Below are 26,315 nucleotides of genomic sequence, written 5' to 3'. Positions count from 1 at the left end.
CGATGGAAGAACACCACAGTTAGTGCATTAAAACTGGAACAGCACGGTTTGGTTGGAAGGGGCCTTACAGCCGACCTCCTTCCAGCCTCCTCCCACCAAACCCATCTGCCCAAGGCCCCATCCACCCTGGCATCGACTCCTCAGGCTGTCCCCCCCAACATGGCGGCCCCTCCCTCCCCCTCAGCGGGGCGCCGCGGCCCGGCCCCGCTTCCCCTCCCCTCCGGGGCCGCGCCTGCGCAGCGGCGCCGTGCCGAGCCGAGCCGGGCCGAGCCGAGCTGTGCCCCCCCGCCGGCGGCATGGAGGTGGTGCTGGCCGACGCGCTGCTGGCCCGCGGCGGCGACCCCTGCGCGCTGCTGCGGGCCGTGTGCGCGCCGCTGTCGGCCGAGCGTGCGGAGGCGCTGCGCCTGCTGCTGCAGCGCCTGGCGGCGGCCGAGGGCGAGGCGGCGGGCGAGGCGCTGCGGCGGGCCGCCTGGGAGGTGGCGCTGGAGCGCTGCCGGCCGCTGCTGCGGCTCGGGGAAGGGGCCGCCGGGGCGGCGTGCGCCGAGCGGCTGCGGCTGGGGCGGGCGCTGCGGGGCGCGCTGCGGCACTGCGTGCAGCTCTGCGGGGCGCCGCTGGCCGCTCGCCTGGCCCGCGACGCCCTGGCCGAGCTGGCGGGCGGCGGGGCGGGCGCCGAGGCGGCGGTGGAGGCGCTGGCGGCGGCGGCGCCGCGGCTGGAGGAGCCGGCGCTGGTGGCGCGGAGCGTGGCGGCGGCGCTGGCGCTGCTGCGGGACGAGGGCGAGGCCGAGGCGGCGGCGGCGCTGGCGGCCGGGCGGCTGCTGCCGGCGCTGGGCGGCAACGGCGCGGCGCTGGGCCGCGTCTGGGAGGGGCTGCTGGGGGACGGCGGCGGCGGCGGCGGGGGGCCCCCGCGGGCCGGGCGGGCGCTGCTGGCGCTGAGCGCCCTGTGCGACGCGCTGCTGCCCCGCGGGGCGGCGGCCGGGCTCGACGCCAGGCTGTGCCCCCGCTTCTGGCGGCTGGTGCAGGAGGGGCTGACCGAGAGGGACGGGCTGTGCCGGAGGAGGGCCCGCTACCTGCTGAAGAGGGCCGTGGACCTCTGCGGGAGCCAGGGAGCCCGCCTGCGCTGCCCGACGGACGGCGGGGACGGTAAGGGGGAGACGGAGGGAGGCAGGGAGGGAATGGAAACAGGGCCCCGCATCGCGCCCCGGCCCTGCTGGCCCCCCCCCCCCCCCCCCCCCAAGGGACTGGGGGCTCCTGGTCCCCCCATGCGGGCACACTCGGGAAGGGAACAAGTGTGATCGCCTGTCCTGGGCAGGGGCTTTTGTGGGAGGGATGGTGGAGCAGCCCGGTCTCAGCAAGCTCTCTGCGTTGCCTTTAGAACCCAGCCTGTTCTGGTGGTCTGCTGAGGAGAACGAAACGCTTCTGCAGTTCTGGGAGACATACATCTTGGTGATGGAAACTCTGGAGGGAAACCAGGTAAGGGCGCCTCAAAACCTTAGAATCATAGAACCATAGGATATCCCGAGTTGGAAGGGACCCATAAGGATCATCGGGTCCAACTCCTGGCACCACACAGGTCTGCCCAAAAGTTTAGACCATGTGACTAAGTGCACAGTCCCTTGTCCTTGTGACAGCTTATACACGATACGTTAACTTCTGGCACGTACAGTATAAATATTTCATTAAGGTAAAACATTTCCAGTTTTGGTGATCGAAGGCATTTAAGCATTATCAGGAATATTTTTATTTTGAATTTTAAATATTTAAAACACAGCAAGCATAGTTTGTTTGGCATACATTCACAACTCTATCTCTGAAATCTGGTTAAGGCAGTGCATTGAACTAAGGAAGGAGAACCTGGGTTGCAGCTTATTGCATGACCCATTGGGCTACCCGGTGTGGTAACCCATTTCTCAGCAAAAATCAGGCTGTTACACTCAGTAACTTCTTTTTAGTAGAGGGCACTACGTCTCCAAGTAAAGCACTTTGTGCCCCTTGGTGGAAATAATTTTGAGTTTGACTCCGAGACCAGTGTACTTGGTACAAGTACTTGCTACAAAATTGCTTTTGTCTTGAGAACCTCTGTAGTTCCATGGTATAAATTAGTTGTGACTACCTCTTTGTAGTTTACTTATCTTGCATTATTTGTGCATGATTGTCCTGTAACTGAGAGAATAGTAATTATCAAAATGTTTAACTGTAGAGTTTTGTGCTGTTTGACTTGAAAGCTTCACACTGTAATTGTGATGAATAGAAGTTCACACTGTAATTGTGATGAATAGAAGGGTTGGTTATTGGGAAGGATTACTTTTATGATACAGTAGCATGGAAGTTTCAATTCGTCTTAATCTCTGGAGGACGATTAGCTGTTATATACCAAGTCCTTGGATCAGTTGCACAGGCATTGCAGAGTATGTTTGTTTATTTAAATGCAGTTTAATTGTCAATTGCCATGTTGATGCTGTTGATAGTAAGTTCTAGCTCATGACTAAGTGCCAGTTCTTAGATTTGAAATTGTAAACTGACTACTTACATTGTATCTGATTTGCATTTCAGATCCATGTCATAAAGCCAGTATTACCAAAACTAAACAGTTTATATGAGCATGCTATATCAGGGGAAAAAGGTAAGACAAAATTTTCTGAAGCATCTCTGAAGTATTAGGCGATTAAGTCTCACTTTTTTCTTTGTTCTAGTAGCAGCTTTTTATTAAGTTTTCACAGTCAGTGTCGCTCTGCTCAGAGATGCAGCAATAAGAAATCCTAGCATATGACAAAATTGCTTATCTTATTATGAAGTATTTTCTTCTCTGCCAGCAAACCTAACTACATGGTCCTTTCCTATTATGTTTTGTTTTGCTTGAGCTAATGAGAAAACAAAACGCAGCCAGAGATTCTTAGGGTAGGTCTTACAAGTCAAGTCAATTGCAGAGCTCTGTAGAAGGAAAAAAACTCAGTGGAAGTGGTGAGAGAAAAAATAAAAGGAGTGCTGAAACAGCAACGTGATCTTCTATAGGGCAAAACGGAGCACATCCAATTACTTAGCGCGAGGTGTTAGAATTTAAAGTTCCCACACTTCTAAAGTAGAAAGATGGTAAATAGGACAGCGTTGCAGGTGAATACAAGGAGACTTGCAAGAAAAAGGACATGCCTTTCGATTTGTTAGCTGTTTTCATTTGCAACTACTAAAACTTACTCCAGGTTTTGGAAACCATGTTATTGTTTTTTTTTTTTGTTTGTTTTCTATGGGAGATTTAGTAGGGTATTTTTATAAATCTAGCAGCTATAATAATATTTTTGAAGTATGTTGTGTATTGACTGTCACGTTATCCAGAATGTCAGTGTATTGTATGTGTGTTTGATAAATTTCCTTAAAACATAGATTTGTATGAAGAGTATATTAATGCGTCACTGTCATTTTTGTCAATTTAGAAGAATTTGTTTTTTTTTAACAGGTTGTTGGTTGTTTCACCCATCGTGGCACATGTGCATCTATAAAAGAATGTTTGAGAGTGAGAATAAGACATTGACAAAGGAAGGCATTCTTCATTTTTTAGAGCTTTATGAAACAAAGCATCTTCCAAATTCTCGTGGTTTTTCAGAGGTAACGGTTTTATTGTTACTTGCCAGAACAAACAGATGTTTTAACTTCTAATATATATCTTAACACTGATGGAGTCAGTATGGAATTAGGTGCATTCTGTAAAAATACCCTCTTACTTAGCTGCATGAGCGATGGCAATATTTGTAAGTGTTGTCAAATATAAAATTAATTGGAAAATGGCCAGGCTACAGGAAATGGATTCTTAAATGCAGTCATTCATTCACATATTTGAAGCTAATGCTCTCTAATTAAATGTAGCACCCAATGTATTGAAATTTTTATCAAGGGTTACATTAGCAGGGGAATGATTGATGCTTCAGACTTCCACAGCTCCTGAACTTCTCCAAAATTATTAAATCAATGGGTTGAACAGAGTTTTGGGTAAACTTGGTCAACAGACTTTAGGTCTGTGCACAGCGTCTCCTGTTCAAGAAGTGATTTTGAAGAACCATTGCTAGATAACCCTGCAAGGTATTTTGAATATGTCTGTAGTATAATCAGTATGTTATTGCATCTCCCTTCAAAAATACACATACGTGTATTCCATGTATGGGGTATATGTATTGTCAGTTTTAAGTCTCTTTTTTTTTTTTTTTAAATGGTAACATGCGTGGGTTGATACCCCAAGCCTATACCTTAGTAAGAAGCGATCTATATTATACTATCATTACTTTTTTCTCCCCCTCATAGAAGGAATATTGCCCTCAAAGTCTAATGTTTCTGATTTATACAAATTAAGTTAGCTTCTTGATCATTAACTTGAAATCCAGTCAACCTTTAAAACAAAAAATCCTTAATCTTTCTACTGCTGGTTTAGTAGTAGTTCAGTAGTCTTTTCTATTGCTTTCTTCTTCATCTAATCTTTCCTCTATTTCATGTTTAAATATCTTTTCCCTTCTTATGCTGAACACCATCTATTCTCCATCTGTTTCTCAAAAAGTTTTATGTGCCTGCATCTTTCACAATGCTTTGTGAAATTTACCTATTGAAAAATACTGTTCTGCTTGTTTAGTCTCCTGCTCCCCCTTCTCTTTAGTTTCCAACTCCTTTTGCTACTGATAGTTATTGCCAAGAGTGTTCTCTAATTTCTGATTCTTTACTTTTAAAGTGAGGTTGAATAATTCTGGTTAGTCTCTATGTATCAGTGCCTTGTGAGTGTACATTTACCCATTGTTCTTCTTTCTTTTTATCAGTTTGTTATCGGGCCGTTAATGGATGCCCTCTCAGAAAGTTCCCTTTATAGTAGGTAAGCCACTGATTATTAAATGTATTGATTATTGGAAATGTATTCTAACAATAGTGGTTTGAGCATGTTAGTAAAATTTTGGATAAAGGAAAACACATTAATAAATAAATAGTGTTCGCTAAATTCACTGACAGATGGAGCGTCTCAGGAAAGACGGGTGGCTGTGAGTAAGATGAAGCAGGTTCAGTTTCATACTAGTGATAGCAACATAGGGATGCCCAAAGGTGCCACTTAGCACGTAAGTGTTAAAATACTAATTTGGAAATGAAGTGAGATATGATTAATGAAAAACTTTCTGAAATATTTATCTTCTCTTTTTCTTTTTGCACAGATAGAGGGGTTGCTCTAGCTGTTGCAAATTCATAACTGATAGATTTTTTTTTCCTCCAGTGGATGACTATCTTTTGGCAAATAAAAGATTTTTCGTAGCAGATTGTTAGAGTTCAAGAGGTGACAGTGGCCTCCTTGGGTATAAATACGTAACGAACAGATAAAAGTTGGAGGGGTTACGAGTTGCAGTATATTCAGTGTACTGATGGCTTTCAATCCTTTGTGTGAGTTGCATGGAAAGTACTAAGAATGGGAAGTAAAGTGCTGAATGCACTTTATTCCAGATGAAATGTCTTGGGTGATGAACGTTTGGCTAACAATCTGAAACTCCAACTCAGTTGGAGTAGCCTTGACTGGCAGACCTTTTTCGGCAGCTAGAAGAGTTGACATTATTTTCCCACTTTAGGTGTGGGGGAAATATGGTTGTCACTTAACCAGTGGTCAGTTTGGATTTGGTTGCTCTGGATACCTGTGTAAGCATAGTCAGAGTATGTTGTTTCATCTAAATGTGACAGGACACGTGACTTTTGTTTCAGGCTCTTGCAGCAGTTTTGTGTTTGTCACCTCAATTAGCTGGCTGCAGTATGGTTTGCACGGGCGTACACTTCAAGTTAGTTGAAGCAAATGCTGCGTGATTTGGTGTGCAACATGTATGGGCATGTATGTTAGAACAGGTTCGGGTTAAGGCTTTATAATCTTCTGTCATAGCTTTTATGTGTCTAGTGAAACATGTTGGGATATATCTGAAGGTAGAGGAGGGGTATGTGTTTGATTATACCAAGAGTATACAAAGTTCTGGGGGTTCATGCCGAGCCATATGAAAGGAAACTACGATTTCACAACTGCCTCGTGCTAATCCTTGATAGAGAGGATTTTGAGACTTCTTACATGATTTTGCTTACCTCTATTTGTCTCATGGGAAAATTTTTGCATCTTTACGTAGTCTTTTGTGCCAGTCAGATGTTTTGTTTATACTGACTTTATAATCTGTTTCAGGGAGAAATCCTTCCTCCCTACTGCACTTGTATAGGTAATTTTTCTTCACTGTTCTCCAGATCAGACTTGTCACGTCCCCACTACATATTGTTTGGAGAATTCCCTGATCATCTTACATAGGCTTTGGTAACCTGCTTGCCCGAAGGCCTGTAGAATACTGCGAGTGCAGACACAAAGTTGAACCCACAATGCCATTTCGTTCTGTGGGCTCAACATTTGATACTCCCAGTCCAGTAACTTTTACCTGAGTCTATACTTGAATGCCTGAGTCTGCTGATGCTGTACCACATCCTTGTAGGTGGCTAGGGAGATTTGTATTGTTGTGACCTTCCCCATCCTCTCTATATTTATTGTTGGACTGCTGGGCAAAGTGGAGGGAGCAGGCTGATGCATTCCATCTCTGTTGCCTGTTGGAACTGTCTCTGCAGCGAAGTAACCGTTCTGGTTTAAGGTCAGTCCCACTTGTAGCTGTTCACATGTCAGTTGTGTATTTCCTGTTTTAAAACTCAACAGGACACCAGGTCAGTTAATGGGAGCCTGTCCTCCATTGGGAATGAGGCTGCAGAATTTTTTGGCTACTTACCTGATGCTTCTTCCAGAGGAAGAAAAAGGTATGTTTCAATATCACCTTTATCTTTTTTAAATAAAGAAACCAAATAAAAACTGTGGACTCATTTTCCATATCCCATGTAAGCATTTACCCCAATTTTTCCACTTTACTTGAGGAGGGAAAAAGAGTAGTTCTCATTATGACAGTGAAGTTCCCAGAGAAGAGAGAATTCTTCAGAGACTTAGAGGGATGCTGCTGTAACAAGTTACAAAATTGTTTTAAGGAAAACTCGAGGGCACTTATTTTTTTATTAAAAAAGAGACAAAAATAACCACAACACGTTGTTCTGAAGATGAATAGTTTTTGCAGATTCTTTTTTCTTTGTCAGTTTAAATAATGCTGTGCTGTGTAAAATCTTTAGAACTATTCTGTATTGGTGTTCTTTTATTTCTGTTGTTGTTGTTGTTGTTTTTTGCTTGTTAGGTTGATTTATAAAAACAAACAATCTGCCAGACCTTTTTGGTCACAACCTGTGTAGTTAGCACTCTGTTTCTTTTGAAGCCCTAAGGCAGAAGCTGAATGAGTGTTTTTTTTTTTTTTCTTTTTATTGTCAGGTTGGATACAGGAAGATTTCTAGGATGTCTCCCAAATTTTGGTGGTAGTGTAGGATGAAAAGGAGCAACCTTTTAAAGACCAGAATTTAATATATGGTCTAATTGGATGAAATCAGGGTAGAACCAGCTCTATTCAATATACTCTATTCACAGGTACATATTGTTGTAGAAAACACCTTACATGCTTGTAGTGCCATAGCTGCTGTTATTTCTTTGCCCTTTCCTATGGCATGTATTTTGTTTATCACAAAGTCAGGGGTCTGTGATTAGCAACTTGGAGACACCGTTTGTCATTCATTTAGTTTTCAGAAATGATTTTAAACGTGCAATGTGAGTGCATCATAATGTTCTCCTGCTGGGATCTTTGTCATTTAAATGCATTGGAAAGCAGAAAATCACACCTGGTTTGTTTATATTTTGTTTACTTTTTATTTTAAGGTAGTTTCCTGTTAAAGTTTATTCAGAAGATGACAAGTCGGCATTGGTGTGCTGTTCCCATCTTGTTTCTTTCTATGGCTCTGGCGTGTATCCCTGCGTGTAAAGTACTCGGCACTGATGGACTTCAGGCTTTAAGGTAAAATGTGTACTGCCTTGCATTCTTTCCTGCTTCTTGTAAGGAAACATGCTGAACATCTGGAGAGCCAGGATTTTGTTCGTGTTTGTTACTTCTGGGAGGATGTGATGGTTGCACATGAGAAAGGAAAGTTCTCTCTCCTTTATACCTAAATCGCAGAAGAATGCAATTCAAGAACTAAAGTATTTGTATCACTATGTGACTTAGAATTAGTTTTACATTTTAGTCATTTGCCATTGCTTCTTTTTTTGGCATCGTTTTTTTCCTGATCATCCATACTTCCTGACTGATACGTGTCAATCAACTTTTCTTTTAAATACATTAAAACCTTGTGTAATGGCAGTTGAGCCTACATCTGGAGGCAGCCCACAAATTGACACCTGAAAGACCTGTAAATAGAAATCTAGGTGAAAGTTATTGGCATGCACTGTGTCCTTAATTGCACTGATTTTTTGGAAGTGCCTGCATTCACTTTCCAGATCTGTTAAGTCAGTAATTATTCCAGTTTAATTGAATTTGAACTTTGAAATAAAATCTTATGGGTAGACTAAGGAATATTGAATAAAAGTAATTTACAAAGAATAAAACAGACACATCTGCTGATAAGAGAGCAGTGAGGGTTTCATCCAGCTTCTTTCAGTGCTAGTGTAAGAATTTGATGACATACATAATTTACTTCCCTGTTTGTTAGAAGTAGAAATGCAAACATTAAATTATCAGTTTGAACTGATGTGATCACAGAAAATTTTCCTGTACTTTTTCAATACTTTTAATATTGTCATATACATTTATCGAAGTTTTAACCTCAGTTTTTGAAAGTACGTAGAGCAGTAGTCTGGGATTAGGGTTGTATTCTGTCCGATTAGGGCAAAGATTGTTATACGTAATATGTATGTTAAATACAATCTAATATGTGGAAAATCGTTAGTAATTAGGAAATGTCTAAACTTCCTAAACATGTATTTTCTACAGTACATATTTTTCTCTTTGCAGAGATGTGCTGCAGTGTACCATGATTACACATCAGATTTTGTTGCGTGGAGCTGCTCAGTGCTATCTTCTTCAAACAGCTATGCATTTGACAGATGTGGTGAGTTCTTTCTTCCCGATGGTGATACAAATACACCAACACTTGTACTGTGTAAACAGATGATTAAAAAATTGCTAGACACAGCATTGAACAACTGGTTTTATTGGATTTGCAATTTTGTTGTCGACTACTTAAAAAAAATGAGTACTTAAGAATGAGTATACTTCTGTTAATTCTGGTTTTCATAGAATGAATTTATTTCATTACCATTTATTCGTTGATACTATCTTGTAGGGTTTTCACGAATCTAAGGATTAGTATTCTATTATGATATTCACTATATAAACTCAGGTTTTAACAGATAGGAACTGAATGGACTTCTGTGAGTACCTAAGAGAGTAAAAGTATTCTTGATATCAGAATGATAAAACTATTGTTAATGATGAAATAGCAAAAAAGCTTTATTCAGTAGTCAAATTGTTTATGTTCTGGCTGTCTTATGATATGCTTGCTTTCTTAGATGAGTGGAGTATTAGCATTCCTCTTCAATTATAGGCTTCTGTGTTCAGTGTTACAGCTAGAGGAACGGAAATTTCCTTTCAGAAATAGAGAAATAAGACTTACTGGTGACTGAACATTTATGTCATTCATTTAAAAGGTGTTAATAATGGATATCACTATTATTCTAGTCATTCATTAATTTTCAGATAGATTTCAGATGGGTGTTGGAACTAGATGATCTTTAAGGTCCCTTTCAACCCATTCCATGATTTTAATACTTGGGAGAGTTAAGTTATATTCTTTGATAAAGGTACGCTGGTCCCTAAGAGCCAAAAATGAGTCTGTACCATGGAAAGGCAAGGTCAATTTCTTCTTCTACAACATTTGCTAGATGAAAGTGACTTCCTGAGTCCTTAGGTAGATGTTATTCATTGTATATTATGTTAACAACTATTATATCTTAATCGATTTCTTCAGGAGAAAGTGTCTTTTCCAGAAGTTTCAAGCTTTCTTCTGTGCCTTAGACCAGATGAATCCCTAAGGAGAGATACTATGTTATGGATAGAGGTGAGAACTAAAGGTACTTATATATTTACTAAACACTTTTTAAAATACCCGTACAAATGCATAATATATTATTGTTAATATTTAAATGGTTAGCAACTTCTGCATCAATGCAGGACTTTCTGGATATTGAGTCCTAATGGATTTGTGTTCCAGTTGGAAGCTGTGATTTTTTTTTTTTTTTTTTAGTACTACAGAGGAGTTAATGTTAACCCCAAACAAATTATTTGGCAGATTTGAAACAAAAAGGAATTCTAAGGTATGCCATCATAGTTGTTGAAAGTAAGGGAGGGAAGAAAAAAGTGACTTTTTCCTCTCTTCATGCAGAAATTCTCAATTCTACAGAAGAAAAATCTTTTTTGAGGCAGAGGCTTTTTTGAACACAGGAGCTTGTATACACCAGTTCACCACGTTTCTTAGAGTTTCTCTAGTATATCTAGTATTGTAGCTGTTGGGTTTAACCATGCTGAAATGCAAATCAGAATCAGTTCTTACTGAGACTTTGGTCCCTGAATACTGGTCCTTTAAGAGGCTTTGATGTGTTCACCACAGTCCTAGTCTTCTGCATCCTTTGCCATTGTTGTAGGAACTAAAATAACTACTGGTAAGCCTGTACTAGTATCTGTAATCTCTCCCATCAGGGATCCATGCTCACTCCTCTAAATCGTTGGTAACTTCAAGGAGAGAGTGCGAAGCAGGGCATCCTATGGAATCCATGGAGCCACGACTTGGGCTTCTCTACTTTTATTAAGGATACCAGGTGGATGTAACATCCTCAGCTGAAGCTGTTCTTGGTCATCGGATCTACAGGCAGTTATTTCTCTGTATTATATATTTTTCTCTCTCCTTTGGCTAATTCCTTCTCCTCCTTTCCTCTAAACTATGTTGTAAAAATTCATTTGAAGAAAAACTTTTTTTTAAGTTTATCTTTAGAGTGATAGTCTGCTAGAATGGTGCATGTTTTCCGTTTCTCTTAGTTCTGAAGGTAGTGTCTGAGTATGCATCCTGAGACTCTCTGAATGGGCCAGTATATGGGCCAAAAAAATGTATGAGCTGCCTCTGATTTGCATGTAGCTTGGATGAACCCAGCACAGGCAGGAGTAAAAGGGTAACCTCTAAAGGAAAAATGTGCCTAGGGTGTAGAGTGAGATTCTGAATTGCAAATTTACAGAGGGCGTATGTGTTACGTCTTTGTAAGGTGCAAAATGCTATGGAAAAAAAGAAATCATTTTGTATATAGGATATGCAGAACCAGATGATTAAGTAGCCATAGTTTTGGTTGGTTGTCTAGCAATACGATAAGAAGGTTTGTGCAGAGTGACCTCTTGTTATATATGCTGTACCTTCATCTTATTCAGTTGCTTTTTGGCACAGAAGTTGAAATAAAAGCTCAGCTCTCATTAGGTAACGTTCAATGATCAGAAGCCTTTTTGAGATAAGGAGATTTTTTTTTACCAGCGTTATATTGAAGAGTTGTTTTTTTCATTATAATGGTACCAATAATTTCATTTTTTTGGGTGCTCTGAACTAGTCTATGGAAGAAACTTTTTCTGTATTTGAGGAGAGTAGTCTGTTAGGCCTCCCAGTAGTTCCAGTGAAAGCCTTTATTGGTGTGGATCTGTTGATGTAACAGTTGATATTTGACAGTGCTTCAACATACTGCTGTTACCTTGCAACAGTAATGTCAGTACAGAGCTAGCAGATACAGTTAAATAGTAACATACTGGTTTTAATTTAGCTTTGCAGTTGGCTGCAAGTGAATGACAGAAACTTCAGAAAGTCTGTGCGCTCTGATTTTGAGCATCAAGAGACATCATCACTATGTCTGTATGTACGCGGTCTTGTGGTAGAGTATCTTAAGACACCAGCATCTGAAAGTAAGTTCAATATTTGTTAGTATAAAAAGTTCTTGAAGATAATTTTTAAAAAAAGTACTTTGGATTTTAGAAGTTACTAATTTGTTTATATTGTACTTACTCAAATTCTGCTAAAGTTGTGGCATTCATCGTTCTTAAATATGAACTTTTATTTTCTAGTTCCAGTTTTTCTTCACTAAATATAGTCCTGCAGTATTAGTTGAAAGTTAAGCCTTAATATTCAGTTTTATTGCTGCACTGATGCTAGTCCATCAGATTTCTTATGTTAGTCTTTTGGGGATGTGTGAAAGTGCTAGAGTATGGGGGCAAAGGAAAACACAAGCAAATGTGGATACAGACAGGTCTGGTAGCCTTGAAAGAAAATCTCTTGCCTTTGACAGGAAAGCTTTGTAAAAGCTTTTTTTACAGCAATGTTTCTAACTTGTTGCATTTACATGAATCTTAGTTTGTAAGCAGTTCTAGGTGGGGGGGGAGAGAGAGGGGAGGGCTGTATGCAGCTGCTTGGATTGGACCTCCAAAGGATATTTTGCTTTCTAGATTCCCAAAGCCAAAAACATACCGATCAAAAATCCCAGAGCCACTTAAGTACTATTTAAGAAATTATTCATAAATACGATGTGTTCCGGTATCATTGATGAAACTTTGGTTAAAAGTTTTTTTTAATTCTTTTGATAGAATAGCTTTAGTTTTTGATACAATTTCTAGCTAGTTAAAATAACAGCTGATGTTTCTGAGGAAGCATAATGGAATTATGTTCTTGGTTAATTTATTTTGAATATGCTAATATATTTTTAAAAGCAGTAGATAAGTCTGTGGGGAATCTGCTACTAAATACAGCTCATTGCCTAAAATTGATTTTGGTGCAGAGGCAAATGGGATCAACTTCTATGATGTGTAGAGGAAAAGTACTTGTGTTTGAGTTTGTATTTAGGTAAAAGAATGCAAAAAAATAGTAGTAATATTATTTTTAACAGTAGTTGCTTTTATACTATTAATTTCTTTCAATAATTTATTTAAAAAATGCTATTTTCTAAATGTTGTGGAAACCTTAAAATATCTTTAATTAGGAGAAAATTGCTTTATGCCTGACTGGTTTGAAGCTAAGCTTGTTGCAACAATGATTCTGTTGGCTGCCGATGTGGAGCAGATGAGGAATAAATCCAGGTAAGTATGAATTATCTTACTTTACATTTTTGCTCTTTTTTTCTTATCTACCTATGCCCTAAGGGTCTGATAGAAGCCTAATCAAGATGGGAAACTGTCTGTTTGTCTCTGTAGACATCGGGTCAGCCTGATAGACCCTTAGACCTTATCCAAGTGTTGCTGCAAACATACTGGATAACATTTCTATAGATACTTAAGTGGCTTGGAAACCTGTGTCCTATTTATTTCCATAAGTAAGTGACTTCAGTACTTAAGGCAGATACTCAGAAGAAGACTTTCTTTTTAATTTTTGTTTTTGTGTAGTGGAAAAAGCAACATAGAATGGATTGAACTAGAGGCTTTCTTGAACCCTCTTCTGGATGTCTTGATGAAACTGGGCAGTAATGCTTACATACCAACACTGAAAACAGATAAAAGCCTACAGCTTCTCTTGAAGTTATTGCAGACCCGTTCGTTAAAATGTTCCAATACGCAAGATGGTTAGTGATGTCTTCAGTATACTGTGTCTTATATTAATTATAGTCTAACTAAAAATAAGGTACTTAATGTTTTAAGGCTATCTTGTCAAATTAATACAAGCCTAGAAGTGAAATTTTTTTTTAAGTGGACAAGCTGACATAATCTTCTATGAAATCAGGCTGTGGGTCCAGTCCTACAGAGGCTCTTCTGAAGGTTTCCCAAAGTGGGAATTGAGAATATGGAACCCTAAAAAAACATGGTTATCCATTAAGATTAGATTTGCAGTTAGTTAAATTTTGTAGAATGTGCCCATGTTACAAGTGCCTATAGGCCTGTTCTTTGCTGATGTATGGATTTCAAAAATCATTTAGCCACTTGAAAAATAAATTAGTACAGAAGCCCAGCCTAACCTGCTTAGTTACCCCAGGTTCAGGCAGAGCCTTACCTGAGTGCATGAAGTGATCTTCCTAGACCTACCGTTCTCCGGGTTGACTGGTAGACATTTTTGTCTCAATTAATTTTTTTCAGACTGAAAAAGTTAGGATGACGCTAATTATTTCACAATCTTAGGCATGATTTCAGTTGGCAAGCTTAACTGACTTGGTTTAGTTTGATCTTGGTCAAAAGCAGGACGGTTAAGTGGTACTCATTTAAGCACAAGCCTGCTGGCATGATTGATGTGGTCCCCCACAGACTGAGCACTTGTAGCCCTTTCAGCTACAAAGTCAGGGCAAAGGCTGTGGAGTCCTTACTACTCCTTTTGCTCAAAGGTTTTGTCAATGTGTAACCAGAACAGATCTATTGTTTGTTTTTTTCCTGAGAGCAAGTGAAACATTGCAACCTAATTGCCATGATTAGAATGCAGAACTAAAACAAGAGGGAACTTGACGTTTGATTTCTGCTTCACCAGACTGTCTTTTTTTTTTTTTTTTTTGTCTTTCTGTGTTTTATAACATGAAATACAAGAGTATACTTTGGAGCAGGGGCCACAAATTTAGGCTCTTACATGGGGGAAGAAATGATTTTGGTTTCTGCATCCAGGTTTCATAAAGATGTCTAAATGCAGTCCTGACGTTAAATGCCTAACCTTATTTTAAAACGTGCTTTATACAGTAACCCCCCTCCTGAATTACAGCTGTTTGACTGAAATGTCGAATGCTAATTATGCAGGCCGTTAAAGTTGGTATTGTGGGATGGTCTCTGACTGCTGAGGTGGATTCCTTCAGGTGAAACTAAGTTGGAAGATGTGTTTCAACTGCCAGTGTGCTTTCAGATCACAGCACTGGGCTAGAGCAAGCTGGAAGCAGAACCCTCTAAAACACATGAGACTACATGTTAGGTTTTTATTCCATAAATCATTTCCTTATGTGCTGCTATGCTTGCTAATGTAGATGCAGTCAGTTGCTTCTGCTTTGGGAATTTGGATGCCTAACTTAGAATTAGTTCTGCTGCCAGAGTTCTTAAGCTATTGCAAGGCTGAGCATCACAGTATCTTTGTCCTTTCGAATGCTTCCCTCCTGTAGGTGCTATACTACAGCTCATCATCAGTAGCCTTTAAAGAGGCTTTTGGAGTTGGACTTACAGTATTACGTCTGTTTGTGTTAAGAAAAGTAATTCTTCTATTATTTCCTACAATGTTTTCATGGTTCTTCATCTTGCTCAGGGGAGCCAAGTAATAAATCTTGCTTCCAGAGCTGTGAATAGACTGCATTGGTGGTTGGGGGGGTGGGAAATGTAATGCTGTAGAATACAAAAGCTTTGCTGCCGTGAAGGTGAACAGTCCTTTCTGTCAAATGGAAAATGAGAAAATGTTAGGGAAGAAGAAGGGATTTTTTTTAAGCTTCTAAAACAAAAATAATAATAATTAGAAAGTGCTTTTATTTAAAAATGCTGTAATGGGGACAGACATATATCTGAAAGCAGCAGTATTTTTCCAGAGGTCTTGCTGTCTGTACAGCTGTGAGACTTCACTGTTTTAAACAGTAAGCATTTGCTATTTATTGTTTTTGATAGTGTTATAGAGCCACTGATAGCAAATTGTCGTTTTCTTTCTTAAACGTTTTATCTGAAGAATTTCTGAATTTTAATTGCAGAAGACTTTTTAGTGATTTGAAACTTCAGTCACTTTAAGAAAAAAATGATTAAATGTTAGTAATGTGATGTAGTTAAACTGCTTGTTCTATACACACAAAGCATTAGAAATTCAGTCCGGTGAGCCATTTTAATAGGGACCATTGAAGATAATCACAATATTGATTTGGAACTTCTGGAAGTGAATCCTGTTTTATTTCTACCTTTTGAAGGTCTTCCTCTATTTCATAAAAACTTTGCTGAATTAAGTCTAACTCAAGGTCAACAAGTGAAAAATTATCAGTAGATGTATCCTCTGGGTAACTCCCCTAAATACAGAAACTAACGACTTATGGTTTTAGAACAGGATTGTCATGCAGAGGATTTTAGCTCCATTTTCATATTGATATATTATTTCTTTGGCTTTCAGTGCCAGCTAGCTCTCACCCTTTTGAAGCACAGATTGAAGTGTGTTTGTAGATAAGTGTGTTTTACCAGGGGTAAAGATTGGTCTCTATCTAAATCTCAATTATCTTTAAATAGTATAAAACAACAAAAGAAAACCAAAAACCCCACCGTTTTCACTTCTGTACATATTAGAGAACTGTGTTTTTCTTGCATACAATTAATTGCTGGATGTGAAAACTCTTCTTTATTAAGGAATATGTTTACAAATAAGGTGTTTGTGCACAGGGATGGAACTACGGTGAGTGTGCATTAAGAAATGGAAAATCAAGCTTTTATCTTTGGGTTTCCCATGGATTTTTTTGGCTTGCCAATTCAAGATAAACCACAGGAAAGGTTATCATCTGGTTTGATTCACTTGGCTCTAATGTTTGTGTTGCTAAACAGTACTGAACTGTTTTTAAGGTTTTCTTCGGTATTTGAATACTTATTACTGTATAACATTGACACTGTAACAAATCTGTATGATGTAATAAATTAATTTAAGAAAGTGCACTTCTGTATGTTAATGCATTTATTTTGCTTTTCACATAGATAAGGTATTGTCTTTTATTTGGAAATCTCTAATGACACCTGTGGAGAGTATTCTTGAATTTATACTCCGTCAGCTTACTACAAATGAATTAAGTACGGTAAGTAATTGTTATGAGACTTACTTTGGCATGACTTTGCTTGTTAATTTGATTTACCGATGTTCTTAGTTTTTATACCAAGTCTTCAAGCATTTTAATATGATTCCCTGAGTGAGCAGCTTAATAGACGGGTAGTTTTATGGTGTGAAAAAAAAATACAAGTACAATAGGCTAGGAGAATAAAAAGCCATAAAGTAAGATATAATCATGAGAGAAAATCCAGTTGGAGAAGTGCAGAACGTACCATTGTATGTGTATAGGGTGCAATGCAGTGCTATGTCCTGATAACTGAGTTAGATTTGAACACTGTTTCAGGCTAGCTCGGGGGATTTTATGGGGCATTCCTTTGCTCCCAGTGAGGGAAATAACCTTACCAATTAAAAGAACTGGAGATTTCTTACAGAATTTCAGACTGCCTCTTCTAAGGCATAATCACAAGCCCTAAACTAAAATAACCTATAAGATGAAAAGACAAGATTTAAAATACTGATTTGTTTTCCTTCCTGTTGCTTTCCTTCTGCTATCATTGTTGATATTACGTTTTTTTCTCTTTTCAGTTTGTTTCCACCTCTTAATGCTTCAGTTTACTTTTGTATCCTCTTTCTTAGGTTGGTGATCTGGATCGTTGTGATCTATACTTAGCCTTAATTCCAGAGATTGTGAATTTGTGCTCCCAAGTCAGCTGGAAAAAGTTACCAACTATCAAGAATTTCATTTTGTCCCTCACTAATGCCTCTATTCGTAATTTTCGGGAGACAAATTGCAAAGAGGTAATTAATTCAGTATTATAACAATATTTATTAATATAAAGTAAATTAAACTGTAGTTATTAATACAGATATCAATGATATAGTTATAGCCATATTTCTAGTATAAATTGTGTGTATGCACGTATACATATATTGTCCCGCATGTGTAATTAGTTGGGAATATAATGTCAATGTAAAATATTTGTAGCTAAGATTTTTAGTACTTTTGTTTTCTTACTTCAGTTTCATTTTAGTTGTATCGACTTTTTTTTTTTAAAAAAAAGTGAAACTTCAGTTGTAATAGTGGACAGTAGGTACTCAAAAGCTTTTTTCCTCGAACGTGAACTGATCTTACCTAGGTTGTTATAGTTAAATGAAAATGCCTTTGGTATGCCTTAGTATCAATGATCTTTACAATTTCAAAGTTTGAACATACAGAGAAAAAAATTCCAGAACCTAGCATTGCTTTGGATTTTCATACAAATCATTATGTTCATTGTTCTATAGTTGTATTTCAGGTATACTAGCCTAATACATACATTTTCAAAAGGTAAAGAAACATTACTGTCATATAAAAGGAGGGGATTAAACAAAGACTTCCTGGGCAGTATAGGCTTTGGTATTGTCTGGGTTGAATTATCGATCAAGAACAGTTAATAGCACAGTAAAAAAAAAATTAAGTATTGGATTTGCTAGGTTTACTTTTCTAACAAAGAACAAGAATGAATTTCTAACAAAGAACATATATGAATTATGTGCTTAACACCAGTAATTTCGAAGTAAACATTTTTCTGGTTCAGACATGTTCAATGATGCCTTTACAAACTTCTTTTGAATTCAGTGACAACTGTACTGTTGTGATGACTTTTCCAATTGCTCGTATAGCACGTTCTCAGCTTAAGTTTATTTAAGAAGAAAAAATAAAATGTTGAGTAATTCAGATGGGAAAATGTTTTCTGTGCTCTAGACGGCTGAAAGTAGTTTGAAGATATTTAAATAACACTTAGCTTTTAATATTACTGGGAAACTATATGCTTATTGATGCTTTAAGACTTTTTGTTTCATTCAGCTTTGAATATATGCATATAAAATACACAAAACACAGTATGTGTTGTGACCATGCAGTAGCTGTTCCAAGAGGCTAAAAGGAATTCCAGATTTGCACCGTCCTGTTGCATTGGGTTTGTGACTACATGGACGTTAATCTTTAATTGGTGTCCAGCAATATATAGACTGCTACCTGGCAATATACAAGTGTTCCAAGCTAGAGTGTCAGGCTAGACTCCTGCACTTAATGAATAAATGACTGTAATCTGTAAGGCTTGTACTTTTTTTCAGTGCTCCCAACTTGTGCTTGATTGCACTGACCTAGCTAAGGCAAAACTGTGTTATGCCTAGGTTAAGAGAAAGGAAGTACAGGGGTGCAGAGTCGCTAGTTTGTGATGTCCAAGGTGACAGAAACAGGATTACCATATGTATCAGTTGGTTATTAATATATTAGAAGAAATGGATGCATGTTTGATTGTTCATATTTGATTTGATCTTATTAGGAGCTGAAGCTTAAAGAACAAATTAAAAAAGTAATAAGCATGGCCTCACTCACAGTAGTTTGCGAAATAATGGATCAGAAACCTGAAGCACATCTTGAAGCTCTGCCTTCTGTGGATGCTCTAAAGAGATTTATTTCCTTTTTCCAATTTAATGAAGTATTGAAGAAACCACCTTACATTGAAGAAAAAAGTAGGTACGTCTGTGAGGTAGCTTAAGTAATACTTCAGAAAAAGTTGGATTAGAGAGTGAAGAAGTGATTAAAGTGCTGTTTTTTTTTCCTTATCTTCTCTTTGATAACTTTATACCAAGGTAAAAAGGAAAAATTCTGAATATGAAAGATTCATTCAGGTGCTCTTCTGCCTTTACATTCAGATTTTAGAACATTAAAGCAGCCATAGTAGGTCAGACCAAAAGTTCTTGAGCTCAGTCATCCAATGCTGTAAAGCTATTTACTTTCTAGTACTATGTAACCAGAACTGGTTTTGAATACTGCTGATACTTATGCCAGTTCACATATCTGTAGAGAGCACAAAGCCATGGCATGTACACAAGTTGGTTTAAAAGGAAATTATTTACTGTTGGGGAAGGGAAGGAAGCCCAGAGCAAGCCAGAGGGTTAAAAGACAAATTCTTTGGGAACATGAAGGTATGGAAGGCATATAGTATTCTGTGGAAACATCACTGTCCCAGAAGTTTGAATAATGAGACTACTTGAGCCCAGAACTCATTTCTCTGTGTTTAGAAAAGTTTACTTGTAGACTTCTCTTCCATGAGTTTGCCCAGTCTCCCTCTGCACCTGTGCAAATTTTAGCATCTCAAAAATAGTAAGTACGGTTAAGCTCTTCCTGGTAGATAGGAATGCATAAGATGAGTTAATATAGTATATATTTAAGACTGATACTTTTCTTACAGCTTATGTGAAGAAACATCATCTCAGGGATGGGGAAAAATTGTTGCACGCTATGTTCGTGACCAGTGGATTTGTCTGCGTTTTGTTTTAAATACGTTTCCAATGCTGGCTCAAGAAGAAGAAACTTCAGAATTGTCCTTATTTACAGTTGAAAGATCAAGAAAAATTCTACAGTCTGCATTAGAAGCCCTAACTATTCTTCCTTCAGACCAGGTTTTACCTGTGTTCAACTGCATGAAAGTCCTTGTTCCCAAGGTAAAAGATATAACCAGCTGCAAGATACTAACAGTTTTGTTTGGTTGTTTGTTTTGTCAAATGTACTACTACTTTTTTTTTTTCCTCTTCGTTCTAGCTTCTGAACTCATCAGAATCTCTCTGCATAGAAGCATTTGATTTGGCTTGGAAAATCATATCTTCTTTGAGCAACACACAGTTAATATTTTGGTCCAATCTGAAAGCATTTGTTCAGTTCATCTTTGATACTGAGGTTCTAGCTGTTGCTGCAAGTGCAAAGGGTCAAGCATATGCCAAAATAAAAGAGGTCAGTTTAAGAATTCTTTTTGGGAAATGAACACAAAATTTACCTGAATCTAAAAATGTGTTTTACTTTTTATTTTCTCTTTGGTGTTTGTGGTGAATTTTTCCTTTTCGAAAAGGTACTAGTTTGATCTGAGAATTAGAGTGAGGATAAACAAATAGAACTTTAAACAAAAAGAAATGATAGTTCTTTTTGGTAAAAAAGTAAAAAGATTTCTGAAGCCTTCATACTCATTCATTCAGTCACCTTTTTCTCCTGCTCTGCTAGTGAAGGTAATAGCAAACAATTGAAGGATATCTGCAATGCAGTACAAACAAAAGATCAAAATGCATATTTCTAAAATGTTAGTTTTTTATTGTTTGCAAACTTGTGCTGCTTCAGAGTAAGGCTTACAAATGAAAAACTACATATCTGTTGTTTGTTCTTCTAACACAGAAAATGAAAAGTACCGTTTCTTTGATTTTTAGACTGGTATGTTCTGCATTCAGTAAAACGTATTTTGGTCTTTGTTCTATACTTATATTAGGCAATTCTTTTTTGTTGTTGTTGTTTGGGATTTGCCACCTGCACTGGCAAAAACTTAATATTCTGGGAAATTTTTCTAATGGTCTTTTAAGAAAATACTTTCTCAGATGAAAAATTACAACCCTTCAGCACTTAATAAGATGGAATGAGATAGATTTAACTACTTTAACTGCATCTTTAAAGGTCTTTTTTTTTTTCTCTGAATATCCAGGTGTAGGAAACAACAGAAAAATCATTGTCTCCTTAGAGCGTGGTAGAACTGGCTTCATATTTTGGAAGACAAAAAATGATTTTTTACTGTTTTTTGTAAGATGTATGTAGTTTTCTATATTTCTGAAGTCCACACATGTCATGGTGTTTTCATTTTGAGTCACTGTATTCAGTACTGGGGCTTTGATTCAACTTGGCTCTATACACAGGAATGACATAAATATTTTTCTTTTAAATAATCTTTGATGTTTCCCTGCTTTTTTAATTGTTTTTTCCCCTGAACATTAGATGTTTGTACAGAGCAGTCCACAATTACTGTAACACATTTACCAGAGCAGTAATACTTCGTAAATGTTACCCATATGTATGTATGCTTAGAATTATTGTCTTGTGCTGCTTTGCACGTGGCACAGAAGTTACCGTAAAAGGGGTTGCAGTTTTGCCTTGAAGGTCCACATAATTAGCTTTGTCCTGATTTCAGACTCATATTCGTAAATAATAATTAAAAAAAAAAAAAAGTATTAACTTTGTTTTGGCCCATTTTCTTCAAAACAATGTTGCTGTCATCTATTTTAAACATTAGATAACACTTTGCGTTTGTAGTCATAATGTGGACCCAAGTCAAAATAAGATGTATACAAAGAGATGCAAATGCCTAGATCTAGAAACCTGCTATCTTTTTGTTTTAATGAATGTCTAGAATTAGTAATTGTGTGTGGTAACTGATGAGCTGTAGCTTTTATTTTTCTTTGATCTTTTTTTTTTTAATTTTCAAGAACTACTTGTCTTAACTTCAGTGTTAGTGTTTGAGACATTATTTAAGGTGTATTTTGCCAGTGTTGAATCTTGAGTCTCTGTGACAGCTATCCCATTGTCTGCAGTGGGGCACACTACGACAACAAGCATCAGGAGGTAATGAAGGTCTCCTATATTCAGCAAAGGGCATCTGGTCGAGCCACCCTCTGCCCCTTCATAAGAAAATGAAGATAAAGTTCCCAAGCAAGTGTCTACTTACATATATTCTTATCCCACTCCTTGGCAGTCTCTTTTGCCATGACCCCTTGTGCAGTGGCTGTATAGTTTTAGCTAGAGACAAAGATAAATAAATAAATAAATTTGAATTGCCTGATACTGATTCACTATAGAAGCGTAATTTTGCCTGCCACAGTCCACTGTCTTTTGAATAATAGTTAGGGGTGTGGAATGAAGAGATACTTTTGTACCAAAAAGGAAGTATTGCTGTGGTAAAACACAGAACGTCTTCTAGAGGGGTGCCCAGAGCGCTGCGGTTTTAGGCTTCGTTTCTTCTGCTTCCTTCCTTGTGATTTATGCAAATATTAATTGTGCTAGAACTTAAATTTCCTAAACTTCTCAAATATGAACTTGAACTTAAAAATAGATGTAATCCTCATTAAAGAGAATTAGTGATATAGGTACATATGGAAGAAATTATTTTTTTTCTAAATTCATGCGGATTGATTAAAAACACCAGGTTTGTGCACTCATTGAAGTTGTGTGTTACATTTGCATAAGCATTTGTTTTGTTTCCTGTTCAACATAAACATAGTGGGCCAGTTGTTAGCCATTCACCTGCCAATATAATCAGAGAATTGTGAATAAATTCAAGATAGTATTAACCTGAGCAAGTCTCAGATGCCAGAGGGAATCACACCTGTTCTAATAGGATAATATTGCAGTAGTGTTTAATAATTCTAGCAAATGTGGAAACTAGACTTTTAATCTTTTATTTCTTCTTTTCAGATAATTTTCAAGCTCATAGATTTGTCCGCTACAAAGACTGGAGTCTTCAATGTAGTCCTTAGTCATTGTTGTCGATCTTGGATATTTCCCGCCGTTGATGACAGAAGTGCGTTGACAAATGCTTTCTTAAATGCTGGGAATTACTGTGAACTTATCACTGAGGCTTGTGTCTTTGGAACTGTATTTAGGAGAGATCAAAGGTAAAAAAATAAAAATAAAAATAAAAATACTTCAGGTCCATGTGTATGATTGCTACAACTTTGTGGTCTTTGTTTTCTTCTAATCTTTGAGATATTTGAGAAAAGTTTTTTCTGTGCTATTCTGCTAACTTTGTTTCTTTGTCTTTTATTGTCTGAGAAGACTTATACAGGATGTGCATGCCTTTGTAGAAGACCTTGGAGAAAAATGTGCAGCAAATGTTGTTACGGAAAGGTATGTATCTTACAATATTTAGTCTGAATTGTGTCTTCATCACTATTGATGCTGTAATAGGAAAGACATTTTTTGAGCCAGCTTCTTAGGAGTATATTCATAATCTTAAATATCAGTGAAAGACAATGATGTCACATTACATTCAAAATGTAGATAGGTATTTTCAGGAAAGTATATTCAAATTTGATAACCTGAATGGAACAGAAATAACTACTTCCTCGTTATTTCACCTCATAAAAATAAGACTTTTTAGGGTGCAGTTATCATAAGGAGTGCTGATGTGTATCTCATCATTGCAGACTTAACGGTTAATAAATTTAGGCTTTAATTAATGCAGCTGCATTTGGAGCTTGACTTTTTTCAACATGGGCTGTAGGCCTTTTTATTTTGACATACCGGCAGTAAGCTCTGCATCCAGTTTTCAAAATGGGGGGACATTGGCTGCTGGAATATTGAACTTTTTTTTCACCCTGACTCCAACCTTTACTCAGTGGAAAAAGAGAAACAGTTACAATGTAGTATTTTGGGGAAGTGTTGTTGCCATAACCTGGACTGGAACTCACCAGTTTTCTTCATCATCAATGATGGTCTGGTTTGGGTTATTTATGTATTCTGTCATCTCACTACAGGCAATTTGATGGCAATTTCTCAGTCTTTTGTGACAAATGGGAGGTTTACTGTGTTTGTTTTGCCTTCCACTTTCAAGATTTCCCAGCATATTTGCAGCGTTTGTCATTCTTCTCAAAATTTGAGCTTTCTAATGTATTTTTGGCATTAACTGAGTAACAAAATGCATTCATCTTAAACAAGTCCTTTGACTTCTTCTATAGCCCAGTCTTTTCTGCAGTTGAGAGCATCGTATGTATGTTCAAGATAAAGCTTGCTACTTCCTTTAATTTAGGATTTATCTTTATATCTGAACAAATAGTTTGACTTTTTTTTTTACTAATATTTTACAGTACAAACCGAGATGATCACTATGTGAGGGTTTGTGCTATTAAATTTCTGTGCTTGTTGGATGGATCAAATACCTTGCATAAGATGTTTATGGAAGACATTGTCAGCAAACTACTTGATAAAGTAAGCTTCATTTTTTCATATATAAATTTAATGTTAATTATTAAAATGCAAAGTACTTAAACAACAATTCAACTTTAAGTACTTCTGTAGTTGTTTGTATAGCCTGTCTAGATTTGCCCTTTAAGACATTTCTTTTGCTCCTTATTATAAGACATGAGTTAATTCATCCAAATCGCCAAACTGTAATGGTTAAAAAAAAAAAGTCTCTTCCAAGTTTATTTCTGTATTTTAGGGGATGTTCTGACTTCACTGAGTAGTATCCAAATTGTAACCATTGTTCCATTAAGTATTTTCCTTTAGTCTGCATTTTGAAGCACTGCATTTCACTTTAACAATTGCAAACTACTTTTTGAATTATGAGAGCTATTGTCTAATTAGGCCTTTATAAATGAGATTAATGGAGAAGATTGGGGTCTGATTTTCATTTATATCATGACTGCTTATACACTGGCACTAGTGTAAAACCAGTGGTAATTTACTACAGCAGCTATTAGATCATAACCTGTGCATTCTCGTAGTATAGAATTCTGATCTTATCTAATGAACGAGGAAGGGGTGATCCTTTACTCATTCCCTCCTGTCCAATTAACTGGTAAAGAAAAGTTGGTAATATTTTTGTTATAAAGTAAATCAAGTGGAAAAAGTAACTTGAGCTTTAAAATGGATTTCCTTTCTTCCTCAAATATGAGGCTTAAACGTGTAAAAAAAAAAAAAAAAAGTGTTTCCATTTTAATATTAATATGGAACTTGCATCACTGCATAATTTTCTTTTTAAAAAGTTAAGGAAATAGTTTTCAGTGTCATGTGTTTACTAAGAAGGCCAAAACAGAGTACATAAGGAAAGAATCTAAAGCTATACGAGTATGTGAGAACATTAATTTGTTATTTTCAAAGTTCCATTTATTTGATCTATTTTCTTTCACATAAGCATGTTTTTTATTGCAGAATACTAGTTTCCGTCCCAAAACTAGAGCTGCAGTTACAAGCTGAACTAATGTAGAGAATGATTAAATCCATTTTTATATGTATATATTAAAGTAGAAATGTTGGAATTTATATACTCATTTCTTCCCTCAGGTTATTTAGTTCTTGTTTTAATATAAATAAATGACAGCTTGCCTTCATGCTCTATTTTACCTAGTATTATTTTAATTGTTCATGTACAGTAGGTGCTGCCTTTACATAAATTCTTCAACTTTCTGCTCTGTGACTATTCTTAATATCTAACATTTTTATGCTCTTAAGTAAAAATACAAAGTGTAATTGTGTGTGTGTGTGTGTGTTTATATTTTTTTAACTTCCAACACTTCTCACATACAAGCTTCAAAATTTATTTCTAAATTAATAAGGCTAACATATTTTTCCTAGCTTTGTAGTGCTGATTACTAGTTGTACAGTAGATGCTGTTCTCAGTACAGTTAAATACACTTCCATGTCTTCAATTTTAAAGGAAAGATAGATAATACAATTTCTAACTTGCTTTCAGGATGAACAGGTGTCCAGATCTAGAACACGCTATTATGCGAACTCTTTACAGCATAGAATTAAAAACAGGATATGGCAGACTCTCATACTACTTCTTCCTAAGCTGGACCAGGTATTACTCTTCACTATAAATTTTTTTAAAGATTTTTTTTTTAAAATCTACTTTCAACAATATTTGTCATGCAAACTGAATGCATTAATTGTAGCATGGTATAGAAGACATCTAATCTCTGTGGCTGATTTAAACGTTGTGTGTAATTTCATTCTTTCAGTTTGAAATTGTGGATTTAAGTATTTCTAGAGGTTACTAAAACCTGGATCTTGGATTTGTGAAGTATGGCAGAATAGATTGTTGAGGCTAGCTAGGACTGTACTGATTGTCTGATTTCAAGCTTTTCATTTAGTA

The 26,315-nt window shown here is 37.5% G+C and overlaps 1 protein-coding gene across 1 annotated transcript in view; it reads left to right on the top strand.

The window, feature by feature from the left end:
- The first annotated feature begins 296 nt into the window (after positions 1 to 296).
- TARBP1 (TAR (HIV-1) RNA binding protein 1) overlaps positions 297 to 26,315 on the top strand; it is a 36,239-nt gene continuing 10,220 nt past the window's right edge. The window contains exons 1-21 of the mRNA XM_035559108.1: positions 297 to 1,140; positions 1,373 to 1,470; positions 2,551 to 2,620; positions 3,449 to 3,597; positions 4,791 to 4,843; positions 6,683 to 6,780; positions 7,772 to 7,907; positions 8,901 to 8,997; positions 9,916 to 10,005; positions 11,741 to 11,879; positions 12,947 to 13,043; positions 13,347 to 13,522; positions 16,572 to 16,669; positions 17,278 to 17,439; positions 18,969 to 19,162; positions 19,881 to 20,133; positions 20,231 to 20,419; positions 22,913 to 23,112; positions 23,273 to 23,344; positions 24,304 to 24,424; positions 25,911 to 26,021. Of these exons, the coding sequence (XP_035415001.1) occupies positions 297 to 1,140; positions 1,373 to 1,470; positions 2,551 to 2,620; positions 3,449 to 3,597; positions 4,791 to 4,843; positions 6,683 to 6,780; positions 7,772 to 7,907; positions 8,901 to 8,997; positions 9,916 to 10,005; positions 11,741 to 11,879; positions 12,947 to 13,043; positions 13,347 to 13,522; positions 16,572 to 16,669; positions 17,278 to 17,439; positions 18,969 to 19,162; positions 19,881 to 20,133; positions 20,231 to 20,419; positions 22,913 to 23,112; positions 23,273 to 23,344; positions 24,304 to 24,424; positions 25,911 to 26,021 (3,447 nt within the window). The remainder of the gene's footprint in view (positions 1,141 to 1,372; positions 1,471 to 2,550; positions 2,621 to 3,448; positions 3,598 to 4,790; positions 4,844 to 6,682; positions 6,781 to 7,771; positions 7,908 to 8,900; positions 8,998 to 9,915; positions 10,006 to 11,740; positions 11,880 to 12,946; positions 13,044 to 13,346; positions 13,523 to 16,571; positions 16,670 to 17,277; positions 17,440 to 18,968; positions 19,163 to 19,880; positions 20,134 to 20,230; positions 20,420 to 22,912; positions 23,113 to 23,272; positions 23,345 to 24,303; positions 24,425 to 25,910; positions 26,022 to 26,315) is intronic.

The sequence above is a fragment of the Cygnus atratus genome, chromosome 3 (genome assembly GCF_013377495.2).
Source record: "Cygnus atratus isolate AKBS03 ecotype Queensland, Australia chromosome 3, CAtr_DNAZoo_HiC_assembly, whole genome shotgun sequence".
Lineage (NCBI taxonomy): Eukaryota > Metazoa > Chordata > Aves > Anseriformes > Anatidae > Cygnus > Cygnus atratus.
Note: the sequence above shows the minus strand (reverse complement) of the source record. Positions and strands in the feature narration are given on the sequence as shown.